At 31.7% G+C, this 22,867-nt stretch overlaps 1 protein-coding gene across 1 annotated transcript in view; it reads right to left on the bottom strand.

Annotated features, from left to right (window-relative positions):
* LOC145291944 (protein lev-9-like) overlaps positions 1 to 22,867 on the bottom strand; it is a 1,240,163-nt gene that overhangs the window by 166,889 nt on the left and 1,050,407 nt on the right. Inside the window, exon 15 of the mRNA XM_080137869.1 lies at positions 15,640 to 15,816. Coding sequence (XP_079993995.1) covers positions 15,640 to 15,816 — 177 coding nt within the window. The remainder of the gene's footprint in view (positions 1 to 15,639; positions 15,817 to 22,867) is intronic.

Here is a 22,867-nt window from a genome sequence, read left to right as displayed (position 1 = left end):
CTGCTTGCCACTTTCCTTTTGTTTTTTTTATTTCTTTCTTCTACTTTTCTTTCAAATTTTTACCCATCTTACGTTCTTCTTTCCCCTTTCTCTCTCTCCTCTTTCTATTTCTATCTGTGTCTGGTTTGATATTTTAAACCTCCTCCTCACCTCTCAATGATTTTAGAATCGACTACTGCTGCTGTTTTTTTTTTAATTCGAATTTTGTACTTCTGTCATCTTTTTCCTCATTATAATAAATATTCATTTCTGTGAAATCTGACGAAATTATCGGATGTTTAATACGATTCAGTAATTAAAACATGTGTAACTCAGCAGATTAAAAACGGTAATAAAATCATTATATATATATATATATATATATACATAATGATTTTATATATACATATATATATATATATACATATATAATGATTTTATATATACATATATATACATATATATAATGATTTTATATATACATATATATATATATATACATATATATAATGATTTTATATATACATATATATATACATATATATAATGATTTTATATATACATATATATATATACATATATATAATGATTTTATATATACATATATATATATATACATATATATAATGATTTTATATATACATATATATATATATATAATGATTTTATATATACATATATATATATATAATGATTTTATATATACATATATATATATATATATAATGATTTTATATATACATATATATATATAATGATTTTATATATGCATATATATATATAATGATTTTATATATACATATATATATATAATGATTTTATATATATATATATATATAATGATTTTATATATAATGATTTTATATATATATATATAATGATTATATATATATATATAATGATTTTATATATATATATATATATAATGATTTTATATATATATAATGATTTTATATATATATATATATAATGATTTTATATATATATAATGATTTTATATATATATATATAATGATTTTATATATATATATAATGATTTTATATATATATATAATGATTTTATATATATATATATATATATAAATTATTGGTAGTATTGTTTAGTTATTTAAACAAAAAAAACACAATGTGTCTACCAAAGAGTGCTCAATGTTTAGACAGAGCAATATGAATATGTTGAATATGAAAATTAGTGGCTACACATATGCAAATATGTTTCAGTGACCACCCTGCTAGGGAAAACCACATCATGAGGCCAAGAATATCTCAGAAAGTATATATATATATATATATATATATATATATATATATATATATATATATATATATATATATATATATATATAATGATTTTATATATATATATTATTGGTAGTATTGTTTAGTTATTTAAACAAAAAAAAAAAGAACAATATGTCTACCAAAGAGTGCTCAATGTTTAGACAGCAATATGAATATATTGAATATGAAAATTAGTGGCTACACATATGCAAATATGTTTCAGTGCCCACCCTGCTAGGGAAAACCACATCATCAGGGTAAGAATATCTCCGAAAGTATATATATATATATATATGTGTGTGTGTGTGTGTGTGTGTGTGTGTGTGTGTGTGTGTGTGTGGCTTATATATCGTAATTTTTTCCGAATATCTACATGGAGGAGTTAAAAGAAGAGAATAAAATCAATTTTTAAGAGGATACTTTTCAGGATAATATAAGCTCAACAAATTTATTTGGAGCTTATCAGTAAAGAGAGAAAATAAAGGTATAAAGATTATACAGTAATATATATATATATAGATTTATTTATTTAATAAGGTTATACATCAATTAGGTGTTGTGTAAGTGGAAACTCTTTATACCATGGTATTTCGAAGCATAATGCTTCTCATCAAAAAAGTAGAGAAGATGCTAGGTAACATAATAGGGATGCGACGTCTAGCGAAAGTTACATTAGGAGCAAAATAAAATATTATGGCTGTTTGAGGGAACTATATTGATCTCTGTGACAAAGGAGGAGTGTAGTTTGTAATATATAATATATTTAACTAGGTGTATAGCATATCTGTTAGAGTGGGTGTAATGTATGTGGACAGTATGTGTGTTTAAACTCTCGGGGAGAATATAGTGTAAGTTACTTGAAAGTATATATATATATATATATGACCTTGACTGTGTGTGCAGAGCGGGTATTAACAACTTTTTCTGTCAGTTTTTGGTCTACAGACATGAAACTTTTATATACAAGATTTAGACCCGCGAAACAAATTCGATTTGATTTTTATCTGGTAAAAGTAGCAGCTAAGCGGTAAAAACTGAAAAATTGGAACTTGGCAGGCATAAGTCGACTTGATGCGCATTCTGTATGCATGTTCAAATATACATTTATACGTTTAGCTGTGTTAATTTTTAAAGTTTTGATATGCGTTTGTGTTCAGATTAGATGTTAGCGAATAATGCTGGGGAGGTAAATGTTTTACTTTTGATTCTAGCTGGTGACACCCAAGTTATATATTTTTGTTTTAAAGTCACTACTATATATATAATAATCGTTTTAATTTTGAAATCAATACTACACATAATAATCGATAGATAATTGGCTGTATAATAATAAATATGAAATCTGCGCAAATTAAAAGATTAAAAGTGTATTTTACAAATGGCCAATGCTGAGCGGCGTGATAGAGTATAAAATAAAAAAATAAAAAAATTTGTAAAGTTCTCTCGTCAATCCTGGCTGCCAGGATTGAACAACAACAACAGCAAAAACATTGTCCGTTATCAAATAGCTATACAACAAAACCATCACAGTGATGTTGATACTTTTTGAAGAGTCTACATCAACGTTTCTGAATGTTTTAAATGAGAAATTATTATTCATATTATTTGGATCTTTCGGACTATTGTTCTCATCTTGAAAGTGTTATTGTCACACACGCAAAATTGCGTGGCATAGTGGATAATGTACTTGGTAAAATTCAATTTAGTAACATTTTTAATACAATTGCGAATTACTTGGGACTTCTACCCAGTCATGTTTTTTTTTGTTTTTTTTTTTTTTACATAGGCATAATCACTTATCAAGGCCAAGAGCCCACTCGAGGATAAGGGTTAAGAGTGTACAGTAGTCAATTGGACAATGTAGTAATCGTTAGTAATGGAAATTCGGTAAATTTGTTAAGTGGAACGGCTCATCAAGAACTTGTTTACGTTGGACTTGAAGACAACCATATTGTAGTCAGCTCGAAAGCAGGCAAACGGAAGACAGTTCCACAGGCGTGCAGTTCTAAGAAAGAAGCTTTTTTCATGGAATCTACGTTTAGGTTTACGGAACAAGTGCATGCTATCTCCGTAGATTAAATAAAGGGTTCCGTTTGAAATTCCTTGTAAAGGAGAACTCTGGATACGGCATTAAAAATTAGTAACAGTACAGTATATAATACACATGTATATAATCAAATAACATTATAAATAACACCGTAAGGCGGGGAACATATCGTAACAAGGGGCCAAATAAACATCGTAACCTGAAAACCGTATCTCGATGTAACCGTATTCCGGGGTTCCTCTATAGATTCCCCGAGTTTTACAGAAAGATTCTTAAGTTCGACAAAATGCACTTAAAGAAGGTCGGAGGTTACATTGATTTGAACGTATTGAAAGTAACACTCAACTTGAGAAGAGTAGGCCAAAGAATCCAAATAGTTCGAGTGTGCATCTCAAGTTACACTCTACTGAAGTTAAATTTACAAGATCTGTATCTATGAGTTTGTTCCCTATCGACTCGAAAACGGCTGGGCCAATTTTTATGAAATTTCACAATTATCTACTTTATGTATCCGGCAGCGCTTTTCCATAGGTTTTGTAGCGGAATGTCTTTGATAAGTATCAATAATTAATAATCGAAATGTTTGATAGAAAAAAGGAACAGGCGATTTTGACCAACGTTGCCACCTTATACAGCCTCACATCACAAGTATATTTGAGAAGTTTTATTACTGCACAAGTAGAATGGTCCGGCATAAAAAATCAACAATAGGTTCTTTGATATGACAGGGGTGCCTACGAAAAGAATGTTTCTGTTTGAAGCACAACTCAACCATGATACTTGACTTACTCATTTTAAACTTAAATTCAAACAATTTTCACAGCACAAGCAGAAAATCCAGACATATAAAATCATCAATATGTTCTTTGATATGACAGGGGCGCGTTCGAAATGAATGTTTCTGTTTAAAGCACAAGTGAACCGTGATACTTGACTGTTGCATTTTAAATTGTAATTCAAGCTATTATATATAAAAATAATTTTGCAAAATCAATAGTAGATTCTCTACAGTGCAATGTGGAGTACAATGTATTGTGGACTAAGTCATTAGGAGGGACTTGTGAAGCTTCCTCTCAGTGCACCACGATGGGTCCTTAACTAGAGCAGGCAATCAATCGATGTGATTGAAAAATGGGGGATTTCACTAATTTTGATGACAATATAATAGAGGAGGGTGAAACATTCGTTGATCACCATTTAATTCCGGGCAACGTCGGGTCTCGCTGCTGGTGTGAAATACTTTGTCTTCTAGCTCTTCACAGTGAAATATCTGCACATTTGTATGCAAGTCTTTAGTGGCGTCCAATTCTCACACATGACACAAACATAAAAATTGATATAAGCTGTCAGACCATCGTTCTTTAAGATAGACAGGCGAGGTCATTCCCTCTCTTTATATATATTCATCTATCTATATATAAAGTTAAGTTATTTGTCTCATTGGCACTTGTATGAAAAGCCCGCTCTTCTATTTTTGTATTTATTTGCTTCCCCGCAAAAGAAAAATATAACACAAGGTCGTTTTTAATGTAGGCGAAAACCAGCTCTCTAAAAATGGGCACTCTGGCAGTAGGCAAAAATATAAATTTCCTTAGATAGAAGGATTTCCTCTTCATAAACCATTTCTAATTTGTGTACTATTTTATAAACAAACTTATTAATTAACTGTTCGTTTTTTTTTCTGCTTTCTTATTGGATGCTTTGCTTCATTTCATTATTAATGTGCATATTTTCTACATCGTGCATACCTGCATAAATTTTCAGCTGCATTTAGAGAAAAACGATCTGTAGGACGATCTATACTAAACAAATCTTAATTTTTTTGCCTAGAAATTTGAAACTTGATATATGGAGTAATCAGACCTGTAAAACTAAACTGATTTGTTTTTTAAGCCAGAAAAATAGCTTTTAAGAGGTTAAAATTGAGTAATTGGAAATTTACAGTAGTTTTATGTAATGTGCATGCACTACACATGCACAAATATACATTTGTATATTCAGCTGTGTTAATGTGTCAAGTTTTAATTCGCATATGTCGTTAGCTCAGAAGGAAGTGAATATTGCTGGAAGGCTAATTCTTTTGGTTTCGATTCTAGCTGATGGCACCAATCATTTTTTTACTTTTGAAATCACTACTATATATTGGGTACAATATAATAATCAATAGAGAATTGGCTCTATAATAATACGAAACCTGCATGAATTAAATTATCGTATTTAAGCATATTTTACAGTTGTGAAATATATATATATATATATATATATATATATATATATATATATATATATATATACTAGCATGCTGCCCAACGTTTCACGCCTGTAAAATATGCTTAATATATATATATGGCATAAGCACGTTGACACACCGGTTCTTGTCAGATCACCGAAATTAAGCAACGTTGAGCCTGGTTATTATCAGATGGGTGACCATTTGGGAATTCTAGGCGCTGTATGTGCTCTCCGCTTATCTCGGCATTTGTTTCCAGTCGTCGTGTACTTTACTTGCCACTGGTATTTACCAATGTCGTCTCAGGAGAGGTGTGGTTGGAGATTGCGCGCCTCCTGCCACAAAAATTCACGCTCAAGCAACCCTTCCTGGGTATCCATAGTCTGTCCAAGACTGAAGGAACCTGCTGCTATATATATATATATATATATATATATATATATATAGTTTTAGAAGAATACCTGTCCCGGAATGAGCAAAATCACTCTCCCCGAATAATTTTACTCTATTTTTATGAGGTTTTACAAAGATTAAAATCAATTAGTTAGTATTTATGTTCAACATATTTCACATTCCGGCAACACCTGCTAATGCATGAAGAAGTTGGATGAAAAGTATTTAATTACAGATTTTACAGGAAAAGATAAAATTTTGATAAGCTTATATATAAGCTTATCAAATTTCCGGGCGAGTTTTTTCTCAAAGAAAATAAATTAAAAAAAAATTTTTTTACTTTTATTTATTTATTTATTTTTTTAATTCATTCCAAGATTAAAATAACACAAATTTTAGAAAAAAAAAAAAAAATGAAGAAAAAGAAAATAAGAGAATTTTAAAATTTCTAAAATTATTAGAATTTATAACATAAAACTTGTTTTTCTTCCTACGAGTTTCTATGGAAACATTTATCACGTTTTTATAATTAATTCCCTGAATAGCTTTATGTTCTCTTATATAAAAAAAAAAAAACAGCTGGAAGCCCGTCGTTGCCCGGTCATACAATACGCTTAAACATGATATTTATATTTATCCAAATTGTGCATGCATTATTATAGAATCAATCCTCTATTGGTTAATATATATTACGAGGAATAATTTGCCCAGTGGACTAATTTGCAAAAATATAAAAAAGTGATAATGTCGTCCAGCAAATTCTTACAGTAATACGTCAGTAATACGTCCAGCAAATTGTTTACAGTAATACGTCAGCTGATATTTGGGCTTGTATGAATGCCCTGGAAAAGTCACTTCTGATTAATGCTAATTTTTTAAATATATAAATGAAGAAATGATTTGTGAAGATTTCAAATGACACCTCTATTTTTATTGTAAATTGAACTCATTAATAATAATTAATTACAATAAAATGCTGAGACAAACCGGGGCTTGAACAAGGGATCATTCGATTTGTAGTTGAATGCTCTGCCACTGAGCTATATGTCCAGATGACAATAAATCTGTTTTTTTAAAGAAAAAATGATTTGCTCAGATTTTGTTATCTCCTTTGGCCAGTGTAACGTAAAATATTCCCTTGTAAAAATTATTTTTTATTTATAAGGGAGAATAGCTATTTTTAAGATCGGATTTTTTCGATTTTCGATTCTAATCAGATAAATTTCAGTACAAAACTTATCTGAGAACACAGCCAGACATAGAGATTAGGTTTGTGTGAAAATTGTAAAGATAGGCTCAGCCGTTTCGGAACCTATGAGGAAGGACGTCCTACTCACACACACACAAAGTGACCTTTATATAATAGAGATTATTATTTTTTTTATTTTATTTATCATTATTTTATTTTTTTATTTATTAGGGCTTGATGATAAACGCCCTGGAAAAGTCACTTCTGATTAATGTTTAGTTTTAAAATATGCAAAAGAAAAAATGATTTTCGGCGATTTTAAATGGTATCTTATGTTTTATAGTAAATTGAACTCATTAATTAGAAAAAATTAAAATAAAATGGTGAGCTACACCCTGGCTTGAACAGGGGATCGTCCGATCTGTATTCAAATACTCTACAACTGAGCTATACCTCCAGATGTCAATAATTCTCTTTTTTATAAGAACAAAGAATTGGTTAATATTTTATTATCTCCCTTGCTAATGTAACTTTTCCTTGTTAAAATTTTTTTTTTTAATCTTTAATCGGGGATAAGGTTTATTGAGTGTACAGTTATCAATGGGATAATATTGTAGTAATCGTTAGTAATGGAGATCTGATAAAGTGTCTTAAGGGTGCGGTTTATCAGGAATTTGTTTATGTTGGACTTGAAAATATCCAAGTTGTAGTCAGGTGGGAAACAGGCAAAAGGAACAGAGTTCCACAGGCGTGCACTTCTAAGAAAGAAGCTCTGTTCATGGAATCTACGTTTTGATTTAGGCACAGATAAAGAATGGGGAATTTTATTGTTAGTGGTTTCAGCTAGACGAGTGTTTTTCGTGAAATATTGGCGAGGGGGGGGGCTAGAGATTGGTTTGGTATTGCAGCAACGCGTGCTAATGCCTTAAAAAGTTGGAGGAAATGTTTTAAATTGTAGATTATATGCATAAAAAGAGCAATAAAAATTTGATGTTATAGAATTTCATGGCGAGTTTTTATCAGAGAAAAGCTTTGTTTTTACTTCTATTTTTGTTTAAATTTATCTTAAGATTTTTTTTTTGTAAATTTGAAAAAAAGAAATGGTGAGAAGTTTACAAAATTTTCAAAAATTATTAGAATTTATTACATATTTATCGAAATCTATTTGTTCCGCTATGAGTTTCTATGGAAAAAAAAAAATGTCAGTTTTTTTTTTGTTTTTTTTAATGAACTACTGAACATATTTTTAATTTAAAGTTCAAGAGATAACGACGGCTGCCAAAAGAAATGACTTTTGAAAAAAGATTCTTTAGCCAAAAAAGATTAGCTTTACATGTAAACTTTTATCTTTACTTTGGTTATCTCAAGAAACCCAACAAATGAGAAAAGATTAAAACAATCCAATTTATTTTTCCTCCAGGGGAAAATAAATTAAACCAAGCAAAGTTAACCTAGTGACTCATTTCATGTACGAAATGAATTCAATCTTAAATTTATTTTATGAAAAACATTGCAAACAAAAGAATAAAATTAAATTATAAATGATTAATAATTTTGATTTATTTATCTTTATCCATCTCCCTCTCAGTCTATACACACACACATATATATATATATATATATCCCTATATATATAAAATGAACTCATTTTTACCCTCTGATTTTGACCTTAATAGGATTACAAATCAAGATATTTCATATTTCATGCAAATGTAATATGCACAAACTGCAGCACAATATCTGAGGTGTGTTATAGCCATATTACCTCTCCACTTCCTCGATAATCGTAGATTCCTATATTTTTTTTGCTGAGAGTTCCCTGCAAAAATCGGTTAAAATTACTGGAAGTAGTAAAATCTTTTCTCTCTAATTAATTCCTCCTTCCCCCGCCACCCATTTACACCATTGCGTGATCGTTCACAAAGGACAATTACAAACGGACGCTGGTTTCTGTACTGCATAGTTGCTTAAAAAAAACTGGAATGGAATTTCATCATGCCTTTCCGTTCTATGCTTCCTATCGGGTGAAATGCACCACGGAATTAACTGATAGCAACATCCCCACAAACATTAATTCTTATCCAATGCTTACTTTTACGTTGCTTAATTACCATGTTTTCCCAACATTTATACACTAAAAAAAAAAGGATTCTTTCCGTTTTTTTTAAATAAACATATAATAGATCATTTCCGTTTTATTTCGTTTTGTAGTTGCTTAAAAGAACTGGAATGGAATTTTAGCATTCCTTTTCATTCTTTGCTTTCTACTGAGTGAAACGCACCATGGACTTAACTGAAACGAAGGTTATTTATGCCATTTTTCTTCTTTTTTTCGCTTTTCACTGTGTTTCTTTGTTTTTGGTTTTCCGACCACGTTCATCATTTTTCCCCTTATTTTTGCTTTTTTTAATATTGAAACAGGGTTAATACTTTGCTTATTCTTTACTTTATCCCCCACGAATACACACACACACCTACAAAAACCTGGAAAATGCCGGGTACCCCCGCTAGTATATATATATATATGTATGTATATATATATGTATGTATATATATATGTATGTATGTATATATATATGTATGTATGTATATATATATATATATATATATATATATAGAGAGAGAGAGAGAGAGAGAGAGAGAGAGCGGGAGATAATATTAGTGCAAATTTATATCATTCAAGTCGAATTTATTCATAAAATTTTTTTCATGAAAACATTGCAAAAAAAAATGAAATTATGAATGATTAATAATTAGAATCTCTCTCTCTCTCTCTCTCTCTCTCTCTCTCTCTCTCTCTCTCTCTCTCTCTCTCTACTCATATATGGAAGGAACTTTGTGTGCGTGAGTTCGTTCACCATGTACTCGGAAATAGCTTTGTCGATTTTTTTTTAATTTCATACAAACGTACATGTGTCTGGGAGTGTTCTTATGTAGATTTTTGTATTGGAATGCATCTGATAAGTATCAAAAATCGATAATTGAAAAAAAATCCCATTAATAAAAAAAAGCTCACTTTTGACCAACGTTAACACTTTTATACAACCTAACATTACAAATGCCTTGAGCAGTTTTATCATCGCACAAGCAGAAGGCCCAGCCTATAAAATCAATTGTAGAGTTTTTGACAAGACAGGGGCCTGTTCGAAATGAATTTTTTTAGCGCACAATCCAACCATGATACTTAACTTTTGTATGTTTTACTTTCATTTAAATGATTATGTAACAATAATTTCATATATAAAATTAACAGTTGGTTCTTTGATAATGTGTTCGAATTGAACACAATTGAACCATGATACTTGACTTTTGCATTTTCAACTTTCTTTCAGTGAAGCTATAATTTACAGATAATTTTTTTTATAAAATTAACAGTAGATTCTCTACAGTGCAATGTAGACTAGAATGTATTGTGGACTAAGTCACTGCGGGGAGGTATGCGAAGCTTCCTCTCAGTAAACTGCAAGGAGGATGCTCCCTACCTATATCAGGGAATCAATTGATTGAGTTCGGAAAAGTATGGGAGGATGGAAAATTTGTTGATCCTCATTCAATCTCAGAAAATGTCAGATCTCCCTGCTCATATATATATATATATGTGTGTGTGTGTATATGGCATAATCACGTTGACACATCGGTTCTTGTCAGATCAACAAAGTTAAGCAACATTGAGCCTGGTTAGTACAAATGGGTGACCATTTGGGAATTCTAGGCGCCGTATGTGCTCTTCGCTTATCTCGGCATCTGTTTCCAGTCGTCCTAAATATACACTTCACTTGCCACTGGTATTTAACAATGTCGTCTCAGGAGAGGTGTCGTTGGAAATTGCACACCTCCTGCCACAAAAGTTTCATACGCAGGCACCCCTTCATGGGTATCCATAGTGTGTCAAAGACTGAAGGAGCCTGTGTGTCTATATATATATATATAGAGAGAGAGAGAGAGAGATAATATCAAAGCAAGTTAATATAATCCAATTTGATTCAATATATTAGAACATATCTATTTCTTAGACATTTTCTATATTGTTATTTCCCTTATATAGTTTATTTTTCAATCATAATATCAGTTATTTGTACATTTAGATTATTGCCCTTGAGTAGAACTCTTCAATTTTTTATCTTTGCACCATGTTGTAGGCTATTATCAGTTATTCTGGTGCTTTTACCTAGTTTTCGAACACTTAACTTCATAAAAATCATTTGGTTTTATTTTTTATATATTTTTTAGACCAGTTATTATCGGATTGTTTGGGTTATTGTTCTCATCTTGAGTGTTATTTTCAATGAAGCTAACAACTAAGATGCGATCCATAGTCTGAAGATTCAAAATTCTAAGCTTAGTCAGTGGAGAGGAAGTACTTATAGACTAAGGAAATTTTCAGGTATGTTCCAATCCAGAGTGAGCCTTTTGAGGGAGCTGAATGTTCTCCACATTAAAAATTTTGCCCTCGTAGTCATGGAAATAAATAGGAATCGCATTTGGGGCTGCATGCTTTCTCGATACTTCCTGCATCCTTATCCAATCGATTGATTACCAGTGATGAAAGCATTCTAGGCATTACTTGTCTTTTACGATGCTTCACACCAGAAGGTCGTTTATGCCCCCATGAACAAATTATGCTTTGTTTCTGGTGGGCACGTCATGAAGTGGTTAACTATGAACTACTACCAAAAGGCCAAACGGTCACTGGAGATCTATTCTCACAGGCACTCCATCAGAAAGAGCCAGCACTCGTGAATTACAAAGGTCTGCTTTTTTCCATGGCAATGACAGGCCGCATGTCACACGAGGGATCAATGCAACCAATTTTTTTTTTTTAAGAGTCACCACTTATCAAGGCCCAAAGGCGACTCAAGGTTAAGGGTTAATAAGTGCACAGCAGTCAATGGGAGAATATTATAGTAATCGTTAGTAGTGGAAATTTGGTAAATTGGATTATTTAAGGGGAACAGCTCAAGAACTTGTTTACATTGGACTTGAAGACGACCAAATTGTAGTCTGCTGGAAAGCAGGCAAACCGAAGAGAGTTCTAAAGGCGTGCAGTTCTAAGAAAGAAACTTTGTTCATGGAATCCACGTTTAGGTTTAGGTACAGATAAAGAGTGGGGAAAATTATTGATAGTGTTTTCAGCTAGAGGAGTGTTTTTCATGAATGTTTGGCGAGAAAGAACCATAGATTGGAGCTCAGACGAGCACTTGCCATGAAAATAACGATAAAGCGGAGACAACGACATTTGGTGGAAGACCTTGTGACATACACCTTATTCACACGTCCTTGTGCCAACCGATTACCACCTCTGTTGGGAAATTCATCTTTGTGGGAAGTCCTTCACCAGTGAAACATACTTGTGCCAAGCTCTCACGGACATTTTTGGATTCAAAACCCCTGAGTTCTATCGCTGGAGACACATTTGCTGAAAGCCAATGGCAATTACTTGGAAGACTAAATGGAAGTCATGCATACTGTGAAGCATTTCCTTTTTTCTTTCTTTTAAAAACAGACAGAACATTTTTGGTTACCTTGTATATTTTACTTTTGTTAGTTAATGTAAAACAAAGTTCCAGGTGAATTTCCCATTGGAGAAGGGGGGCACACCCGTACTTGCAAACATAATACAATTTTTTCACAATAAGAAAAAAACTTATAAATTCAATTAGTTCAAATTCTTGTATATATCCTCGGGCAACGCCAAGAAACGGGTCCGGCTAGTATATTATAATTTTTGTTAAGGGGATATGTTTTATAATTTGAATGTTATATTAATGCTAGGGTTTCGTATAACATTCATATAGTATTTGTATAAATGATGATATTGTGAAGCGGTTCCTTGAAAACCGGATGTAACCATGACACCATTATCATCAACCCTTAAACTCTAACCCTTTCTTCCTTTCCATTGTAGAGGCGCTGGTAACATGGTAGTGTCTAGTTTTCACTAAAGAGAATCCAAATAATATATTGCATTACGGAATTTTATACAAAGTTCTTTAATAGGACTATTTTTATTTGTTTTTTTTCATAGGCATCGCCACTTATCAAGGCCCAGAGGCCACTCGAGGATAAGAGTTAAAGAGTATACAGCAGTAAAATTGGACAACATAGTAATCGTTAGTAATGGAAATTCGGTAAATTTGTTAAATGGAACGGCTCACCAAGAACTTGTTTACGTTGGACTTGAAGACAATCAGATTGTAGTCAGCTGGAAAGCAGGAAAACGGAAGACAATTCCACAGGCGTGCAGTTCTAAGAAAGAAGCTTTGTTCATGGAATCTACGTTTAGGTTTAGGCACAGATAAAGAGTCGCGAGAATTATTGATATTGTTTTCAGCTAGATGAGTGTTTCTTGTCAAAGTTTGGCGAGGAGGCACCATAGATTGGCGTTCGGTCAAGCACTTGCCATGAAAATAACGACAAAGCAGAGATAAACTCGCATCATCTCTTCTGTGAGAAAAGGTCGCAGGGACGAGAAAAGGACATCCCGTACTAGGCTTACGAAGTCTATTTTGAATTGGGCAGGCTGAAGTGGATTCTCTTTAGAGGCTGACTCTCCCAGACTTTACCTTCTTCCTGAAAAGAGTTTAGTTTATTGCTAATGGCCTAAACTGCACCTACCGAGAAGTGTCGACGGGGCTGCTCAAACATTTTTGTGGAATAAAGCGCACCTATTCTAGTGCGTTGGATTCTGAAAACAAGGCCTTACCTTTTGTTATACCTCCATATAGGCGAGTTACATAATAGATTACATTATAGAATTACTAGCAGGCCGCCCGGCATTGCCCGGTCGTAAAATATGCATAAATATTGTACTGTAATTGATGCATATTTCTTTTTCATTATAAACAGATACCGTCGGTATTAAGCGTAACATTAAATTTCTTTAAAAAGATTAAGTAAAAAAAAAAAACAAAAAAAAACGAAAGGATCTGAGACATGTACATGCGAGTATTATGTTTTTTTTCCAAACAGTTCACTTCTTGTAAGTAAAAAAAAAAATACTCCAGCTGAGATCAAAACAAAGTACGGTAACCATTAGACCAGCTTAACACGATCTTTAAAAAGTGATGTCAAACCTACTTATTCTTAACATGAGTAATATGTCATCTGAATGATTCACGTATGCGCATTAGTGAAACAGTTGATAAATAGATAAAAATCCGATGACCCCCTACGTCCCAATATTTTTAATTTCGACCTCTTAGATGTCCCTTTTCGCAGGTGAAAACCGATTAAAAAGTTTTCCACGTGTCTGAATACCTTATATACGAAACTTCATGTCTGTAGATAAAAAAATTGAGAAGTGTCCTCACACACATTCTCACTCATATATATATATATATATATATATATATATATATATATATATATATATATATATATATATATACACGCACACACATTATAGTTTTTCGCTCCGACAGTGGCTTATTACTGTTCTGTTTAATTATGTTCTTTTCAGTCACAGAAGGTTGACCTGCTCAGGCTTTATTTTCTCCCCGAAAATGGTTTAGTTTATTACCAATCGCCTGACGTGCACCTAGTGATAAATGCGACAGTGTTATACACACACATCCACACACACACACACACACACATATATATATATATATATATATATATATATATATATATATGAAATAAAATGGAGGTGGAAGGACCTGGATACTCAACGTTTCGCCCGATTTATGCGGGCTTCTTAAAGAGGGATGGTCATTGACCATCCCTCTTGAAGAAGCCCGCATAAATCGGGCGAAACGTTGAGTATCGTCGGATTTAATCCAGCTCAACAATCATATATATATAAATACACAGTATATATATATATATATATAAACACAGACACTATATACATATAAACACACAGTATATATATATATATATATATATATATATATATATATATATATATATATATATAAACACAGACACTATATATATATAAACACAGACACTATATATATATATATATATAAACACAGACACTATATATATATATATAAACACACACACTATATATATATATATAAACACACACACTATATATATATATATATATATATATATATATATATATATATATATATATATATATATATATATATATATATAAAAGTTGAAAGAAAGCTAAAGAGATGATAGTAGTATTAAATTATAATGAAAAATAATATTTAGATTTAGATTCTGCTAAAAAATATAATTTAAAAGATAAAATAAAAATTTAAACGAAAGGAATTGTAAAAAATAAATTAAAATGAGATGTTTCTAAAAAGTATTGGACGATTCCTAACTTTAAATAAAATTCCTAACTTTAAATAAATCCATGAACCTATAAAAAAAATAAAAATTATCTACGAAACAACAAAAAAAAAAGGACTATTAACGTCTTAGAAAGACCCTTCTCACTTCCTGATGAGAAAAAAAAAATTTAATAAAAAGAATAAATATGAATAAACAAGAAACGAATTATAAAAAAAGAAGTAAAAAGTAAAAATAAATTGTACTTATTTGCTTAACACTTACCAGGTATACATCGAGGAATGAGGTTCCATGATCCATTGTTGCAACGGATATCTGAGGTATCGTTTAGAGAGAAGCCATCTCGGCATTGAAAGTCGATAAATGTTTCGTGATCGACCCAAACTCCCTCTCGACCATGCATTACGCTTCCATTTACAATCGAGGGCACCTGGCACTGACCTGCAAAACACAAAAACAACAATGCCTTAGATTCACTTGTAACGTCACACGCGTTTACATGCAGACACTCTGACCCAACACGTTGTAGCAGAGTACGTCGCAAAAAACTTAAGACAAATAATAACTCATCTCCCTTTATTTTTTTTAACAACATTTATTTCCGGGTACTTTCCCTGAATAAAACGTGATCGTGTCCCTTCTATCCAACTTATATCCTTTTGAACGTCACCGTCAATCTGTGCACATGTTCTATTCATAGTCCTTTTCTTTTTTCCTTACGGTAACGTCAGTTCGCAGTTTGTCGAAGTCTGAAATTTGGACTGAATTTCGAACGAAACCCTTTATTTACTTCAAGGGGGTAACATGCTCTCGTTCCGTCAGCCATGACTGGATAGAGTTCCTAAGTAATTCGTAATTGTATTTTTCTGTCGCCCACATTTAAAACTCAATCTTCAGTAGAATATCACTTTTACAATCAGTGATGGGACGATTCGAATATTTTTTCTCGATTCCTTTACAAGTTTTGTTTTTACAAAGCGATCACCACTTATCAAGGCCCGGATGTCACTCGAGGATAAGGGTTAATTACTTAAGAGGATAAATGATCATCATCGATTCCGATTCTTTTACATTTTTAAACATAAAGTGATTTTTGAGGCAGAGTTACCGCAAAATCCATGAAATATGTACACATAATTTCCTAAACATAAAATGGAGATTATTTCTAGTTTTTAGTTTTAATGATAGCTTAAAATCAATAAATATTTATCATTTAATCATTAATACGAGCCATAAAAAATTAAGTTATAAACAAATAGAAAAATAATGAAAAGAATCGTTTTTGGCGTTGGAAAATAGACAGATTTTTTTTTTCGGTTCCGATACCAATTCTGATACTCAAAAAGTTCCGATTTTTTCGATTCCCGATTCTGATTAATCGTTCCAACACTATTTACAATTGATTTCTTTTTTCCAAGTACTCTACCTAATGCGCCACGGGTCATCAAGGACCTGTGGGTAACAGAACTATAGCAAGCTTTCCCCATGATAATGAGGAGGAATCCGAAGAATCCAAATAATTATTATCAAGTTCTGGTTGGTACGTCTTCTTAAATAATTTATTTTTACCTAATTTCCACCATTACCGATTATCACAGTATTCACACGGTAAAACTTATCCTCAAATGGCCTTTGGGTCTAGATAAGCGGTAACTATTTGCTAAAATAAAATTATAAATTATTTTTGTTTATTTCAGATTTCTGTTTAAAAAAAATCCTTAAAGACAAGACAGACACGACAAAGATTCAGCTGTTTTGTCATGTTTGGAGTAGCCATTCTTCGTTTCTTCTAGAATGGTGTGTTGACATTTCCCTTTATGTTTTTTTGTTTTGTTTTTTTTTTTTGTTTTTTTTTTTTGTTTTTTTGCTAAATATTATTCTGAGGGCATTTTCTTCTTATTTCTAAGAATTGTTTTCCGATAACCACACTATATGTCCCCACTGAAAGCAGCTGTGTGACGCGGAATCACCTGATTCAGTTTCTGAACTCACGACCTCCCAGAAAACAAGCTCCATCATATAAACATTAAAGATTGATAAAAAAATAAAAAAATGTCAATAAAAAATAAACAAAATAGAAGTGTTTATTTCCTGTGTCCGAATTTTGTAGATGCGGATTGATTATTCGTATAAGTTGGATATTTTGAACAACTATTTTCATCTTAAGTGTTATTTGATATATAATATACTAGCGGGCGGGGGTGCCCGGCTTTGCCCGGTCGTAAAATACGCTTATGATATTTTAATTTGTCCAGATTTGGTATGTATTATTATAGTCATTATTTCAAAAGTAAAAAAAAAAAGTATTTGAGTGCAACCAGCTGGAATTGAAACCGAAAGCAAAACTGTAGCATTCAAAGCTGGTGACGTTACCACTGTGCCAACATGACATGCATATGAGATGATTAGAAATATCATAAAAGGACGGTCCGTAAAAAATCCAATCATTTGACTACCCTCGTGCCGCTCGACGACTTTTAGTTCTGGAAGAGATAGCGTTTGAGAATATGGAAACAGAAAAACAGACATATAGCTTTTTATATAATAGATGTCTATCTTTACACTATTATATAAAGGAACTTTGTGTGTGTGTGTGAGTTAGTTCCCCATTGACTCGGAAACATATGGGCCAATTTTTTTTCTAATTTCACACAAAGGCACTTTATGTGTATGCGAGTGTTCTTACATAGGTTTTTTTTTATCGGAATGCGGTTGATAAGTATCGATAATCAAAAAAATCTGATCAAAGAAAAGAGCCCGATTTTGACCGAAATTAACGCTTTTATACAACCTAACATCACAAGTACATTTGACAAGTTTTATCACCGCACAAGCAGAAAGGCCCAGCCTATAAAATCAACAGTAGATTCTTTTATAAAACAGCCGTTCGTTCGAAACGAACGCTTCCTTTTACAGTACAATTAAACCATCAGTGTGTATCTCGATAATAAAAAGGCTGGCTGTTGCCTAAAACAGCAAACGGACACTCAGTGAGGACTGACGCGGATATGGATATGGGCGTCAATAAAAATAAAGGCTCTGGAACATACAAGGTTTGGTGCGGCAGGTGTTCAGGGCACCAGAGCCTGGACCCGGTCATCGTCTGTTTCTATTTAACCCATAGTTGGGAACCTAACAGGTACTACCACTGCGGGTCAGAGTGGACCTGGGAGCAATGGTAATTAAAGGGTGGCTCCACACTCCCCAAAGCCCACAAGCTGGGGCCCCACCACTGGATATAGTTTAAGATCATATCCAGGACCCTCATTAAGTGACTGTTACCCTCTGCAGGGGGGGGGCAGTCGGCGTATTCTAATGCCCCACCGACACCGATATGTATATATATATATGTATATATATATATATGTATATATATATAGATATATAGATAGATAGATATGTATATATATGTATATATATATGTATATATATATAGATAGATATGTATATATATATGTATATATATATAGATATATATGTATATATATACATATATATCTATATATAATGTATATATCTATATATATACATTATATATAGATATATATGTATATATATACATATATATCTATATATAATGTATATATATAGATATATATGTATATATATATATGTATATATATAGATATATATGTGTATATATATAGATATATATGTATATATATATATGTATATATAGATATAGATATATATGTATATGTATATATAGATATAGATATATATGTATATATATATAGATATATATGTATGTATATATATAGATATATATGTATGTATATATATAGATATATATATGTATATATATATAGATATATATAGATATATATATGTATATATATAGATATATATAGATATATATATGTATATATATAGATATATATGTATATATAGATATATATGTATATATATATAGATATATGTATATATAGATATATATGTATATATAGATATATATGCATATATATAGATATATATGCATATATATAGATATATATGTATATATAGATATATATGTATATATATAGATATATATGTATATATATAGATATATATGTATATATATAGATATATATGTATATATATAGATATATATGTATATATATATAGATATATATGTATATATATAGATATATATGTATATATATAGATATATATGTATATATATAGATATATATGTATATATATATAGATATATATATATGTATATATATATAGATATATATACATGTATAGATATATATATATATGTATATATATAGATATATATGTATATATATATATATAGATATATATGTATATATATGTATATAGAAATAATATATATATATAGATATGTATGTATATATATATATATATATATATATATAAATAATGCAATAATAAAATAGTGATATAGAGAGATGATTATTAAGATTGTGCATCTAAAAGTGAAAATAGGCGTAAAACCTCTAAAATTGTCTGCAATGACACGTGGCATTTAGGATAAAGCACTTGAAAGTTTCAATCCTCAATACGAACAAACACTCAAAATACCGTTGCACATTACTTAGGACATCTACTCAGCCATTGCTCTCCTCCACGGATTAAATAACGGATCTTATTTTGAAATTTCATGAAGATTTCCGCATTCAACTGAAAGATTTCCGAGTTCAACCCAAAGATTCCTTAGTTCGACAATATACCTCTGAAGAAAGTTGTAGGTTACATCGACCGAAATATTATTAAAATAACAACCAAGTTGAGAACGTCAGTCCGAATGATACAAATAATTAACATTCATATTATACTAACAGACTTGTTTCGGTGTTGTCCGGGATCATAAAAACCTAAGGTTGAAGAAATTAAAAAGTGTTTATTTTGTATAAGAGTTTTAACTAATAAAGAAATGAACATAGAACACGTGCTGCGCTGAAAACGGACCAAAATTATAAGTCAATAAATATATATTCTCTAAAAATGAAATACGTATAATATACGTTTAGGCTTGGTTGTTTTGTTTTATGGCGTTTCAACCTTTTTCGGGAAATTAATTCCGCATCCAGTTATTTTGGAATAGTATTCATATTGTATCCAGTTATTCTGTAGACGGTTTTTATTCTTCAAGTTCTTTTTATCTTCAATCGATAGTTTGTAGTGTTTGGTTTGGTTGTTTTATAGTGGATTTTATCGTTTTTGTTTTCTGCCCTGCAGAACATGAATGAGTTTTGCAATGGGAGAGGGAAAAAGATTACAGTATTAATGTTTGGTACATTTTTAAGTTAGAAACCAGTCAAGAAGTGGGGAAGATAGAAAGAAAAAGAGGAATCGGGAAGAAGGAAAAGGGGATGGTTGTTTTTGGTTTTGCAGAACATAGTTAAATTTTGCAAAAGGAAGTAGAAAAACAAAAAGCATCAACGTTAGGTACATTTTGTCTCAGGAAGCTAATATCTTCAAACAGCCTGATCTGGTCCCACCAGGATAAACGTTTATAAGCCAAATTACAACATTTTTGCAAAATAAACAAACATTTACTTGTTTAAAATTAATATTTCGACGAAATACGCCATCATCAGTATGTTTTTTTTTTTTTTTTTTGTCGTGGAGGCAAATTAAAGAATTCAGTAGTTGAGAATCCGTGTTTTGTTCTTCAACGATGATATTTTCTAATGTCCGGAAGATTACGCTTACTGCGCGTGGTATGAAGGTTAAGGTTGTTTGTTGTTTGCCGTGATCTGAAATTCTCTGTTATATTTTCTGTCGATGTGTATTTGCTTCAGCTGCGCCGACTGATAGGCGCTGTCTGAAACAATTTAAGCGCGAAGAGCAAGAAAACAAAGTTCCATCCATTATTAGATTCCATTCGATTCCAATAAAGAAGGATGTTTGAAAATGGGAACTTACGTTCATTATGGAAGACTCTTGCGGAACTGATCGACTTTACAACAAAAAAAAAAAAAAAAAGAAAAAAGAAAAAGAAAAAAGTCATCCTTGCCGTTTCTATTATTTGTTGTTGACATTGTTGTTGGATTTCAACACAATACAAGATTCTCGCTCTTCATCCCTTTCAGTAGAGATATTCAAAATCCATAAGTTACGGTTTCCAAGGCGATTGCCGTAGGGCACTAATGGATACGATTGAAGCCAAGGGAATATACTGCATAATCGCGTTAACACACCAGGTTGCATTAAAACACCGGAGTTAAGCAACGTTGATCCTGGTCAGTAACAGATGCGTGATTACGTGGAAATACCAGGTGCTATATGTAGAAACACATCGTCATCTCCTTGCAAGAACTGCAAAAACCTAACGTTGTCATTTCCCTTAACCTGGATATACATGCGCCTGGGGACCGTTGTGAACTTGATATTCCCATGAAACTTCCTTCTACAGGAGAAGCCGATTCAACCTGTCTAGACTAAATCCTGTTAGAAAGAAGTAAGAATAACATTAAAAAAATAAAAACAAATATATTCTGTATTCAGTTGAAACGTGTATTATTTGGGAAATTATTCTTATCTTGGTTGTTTTTTTTCCACGGTGTTTCGGTCGATGCAACCTCCGATCATCCGCAGGTGTATTCACATTGGATATTATTGGTGAATAATGAAAAATGTTTGTTTTTTTTGTGCTTTCTCACGGAACATAGTCATTAGAAATTCAAAACGCAAATTGTGTTAATTGTATTTCTTTCTTTTTTTTAATAAATCCGGGTCCATTCCGTTTTTTTATATAATGAATGTATATTTTTGATTAATAATAATTTTTTGTATTATTTGGACTGTTATTCTCATCTTGGTTGTTTTTTCCACAACGTTTCAGCCGATGTAACCTTTCACCGATCTTCTTTTAGTCGATATATTTATTGCAGAATATCATCATCACCTTTTAATTGTTCTTTCACATCGTTTCGGCCAACTATTCCCCTGGCCTTTGTCAGGTGGTTACCGCGACGGGATAGGAACTCTGAATCTCCTACCTGCATTCTCAGCATTACTGCTTCATTTTGTCCAACTAATCCTCTAGCCGGCTTGAAACCGCTATCTTCAGACAATGCTCACCTGGAACCATAGAGATTCAACGTCTCTATCCACTACGCCACAGGCCCTGAAGGAAAAACGTGGCGAGACGACAACAACTATGGAAGGCAGTAATTACTGAGGATACAATTATGTTTTTTGGTTGTTTTTGTTTTACGGCATATCAACCCTTTGCAGGTTATTTAATGCCGAATCCAAAGATTTTGAAGAAAATATTTTAATAGAATATATTTGTTTTTTTTTTTTCAAGTCGGTTTCTATTTAACCCACAGTTGGGATCCTAACAGGTACTACCACTCCGGGTCAGAATGGACCTGTGAGCAATTGCAATTAAAGAGTGGCTCAACACTCTCCAAAGCCTGCAAGCTGGGGCCTCACTATCGGATATAGTTTAAGGTCATATCCAGGACCGATGCAGTTAGGGGATTCGGAGTTCCTATCCTGTCGCGGTAACCATCTGACGAAGGCCAGAGGA

The sequence above is a fragment of the Euprymna scolopes genome, chromosome 13 (assembly GCF_053919585.1).
Source record: "Euprymna scolopes isolate OS-2025 chromosome 13, ASM5391958v1, whole genome shotgun sequence".
Classification (NCBI taxonomy): Eukaryota; Metazoa; Mollusca; class Cephalopoda; order Sepiida; family Sepiolidae; genus Euprymna; species Euprymna scolopes.
The sequence above is the reverse complement of the archived record's forward strand: the minus strand, read 5'-3'. Positions and strand labels throughout refer to the sequence as shown.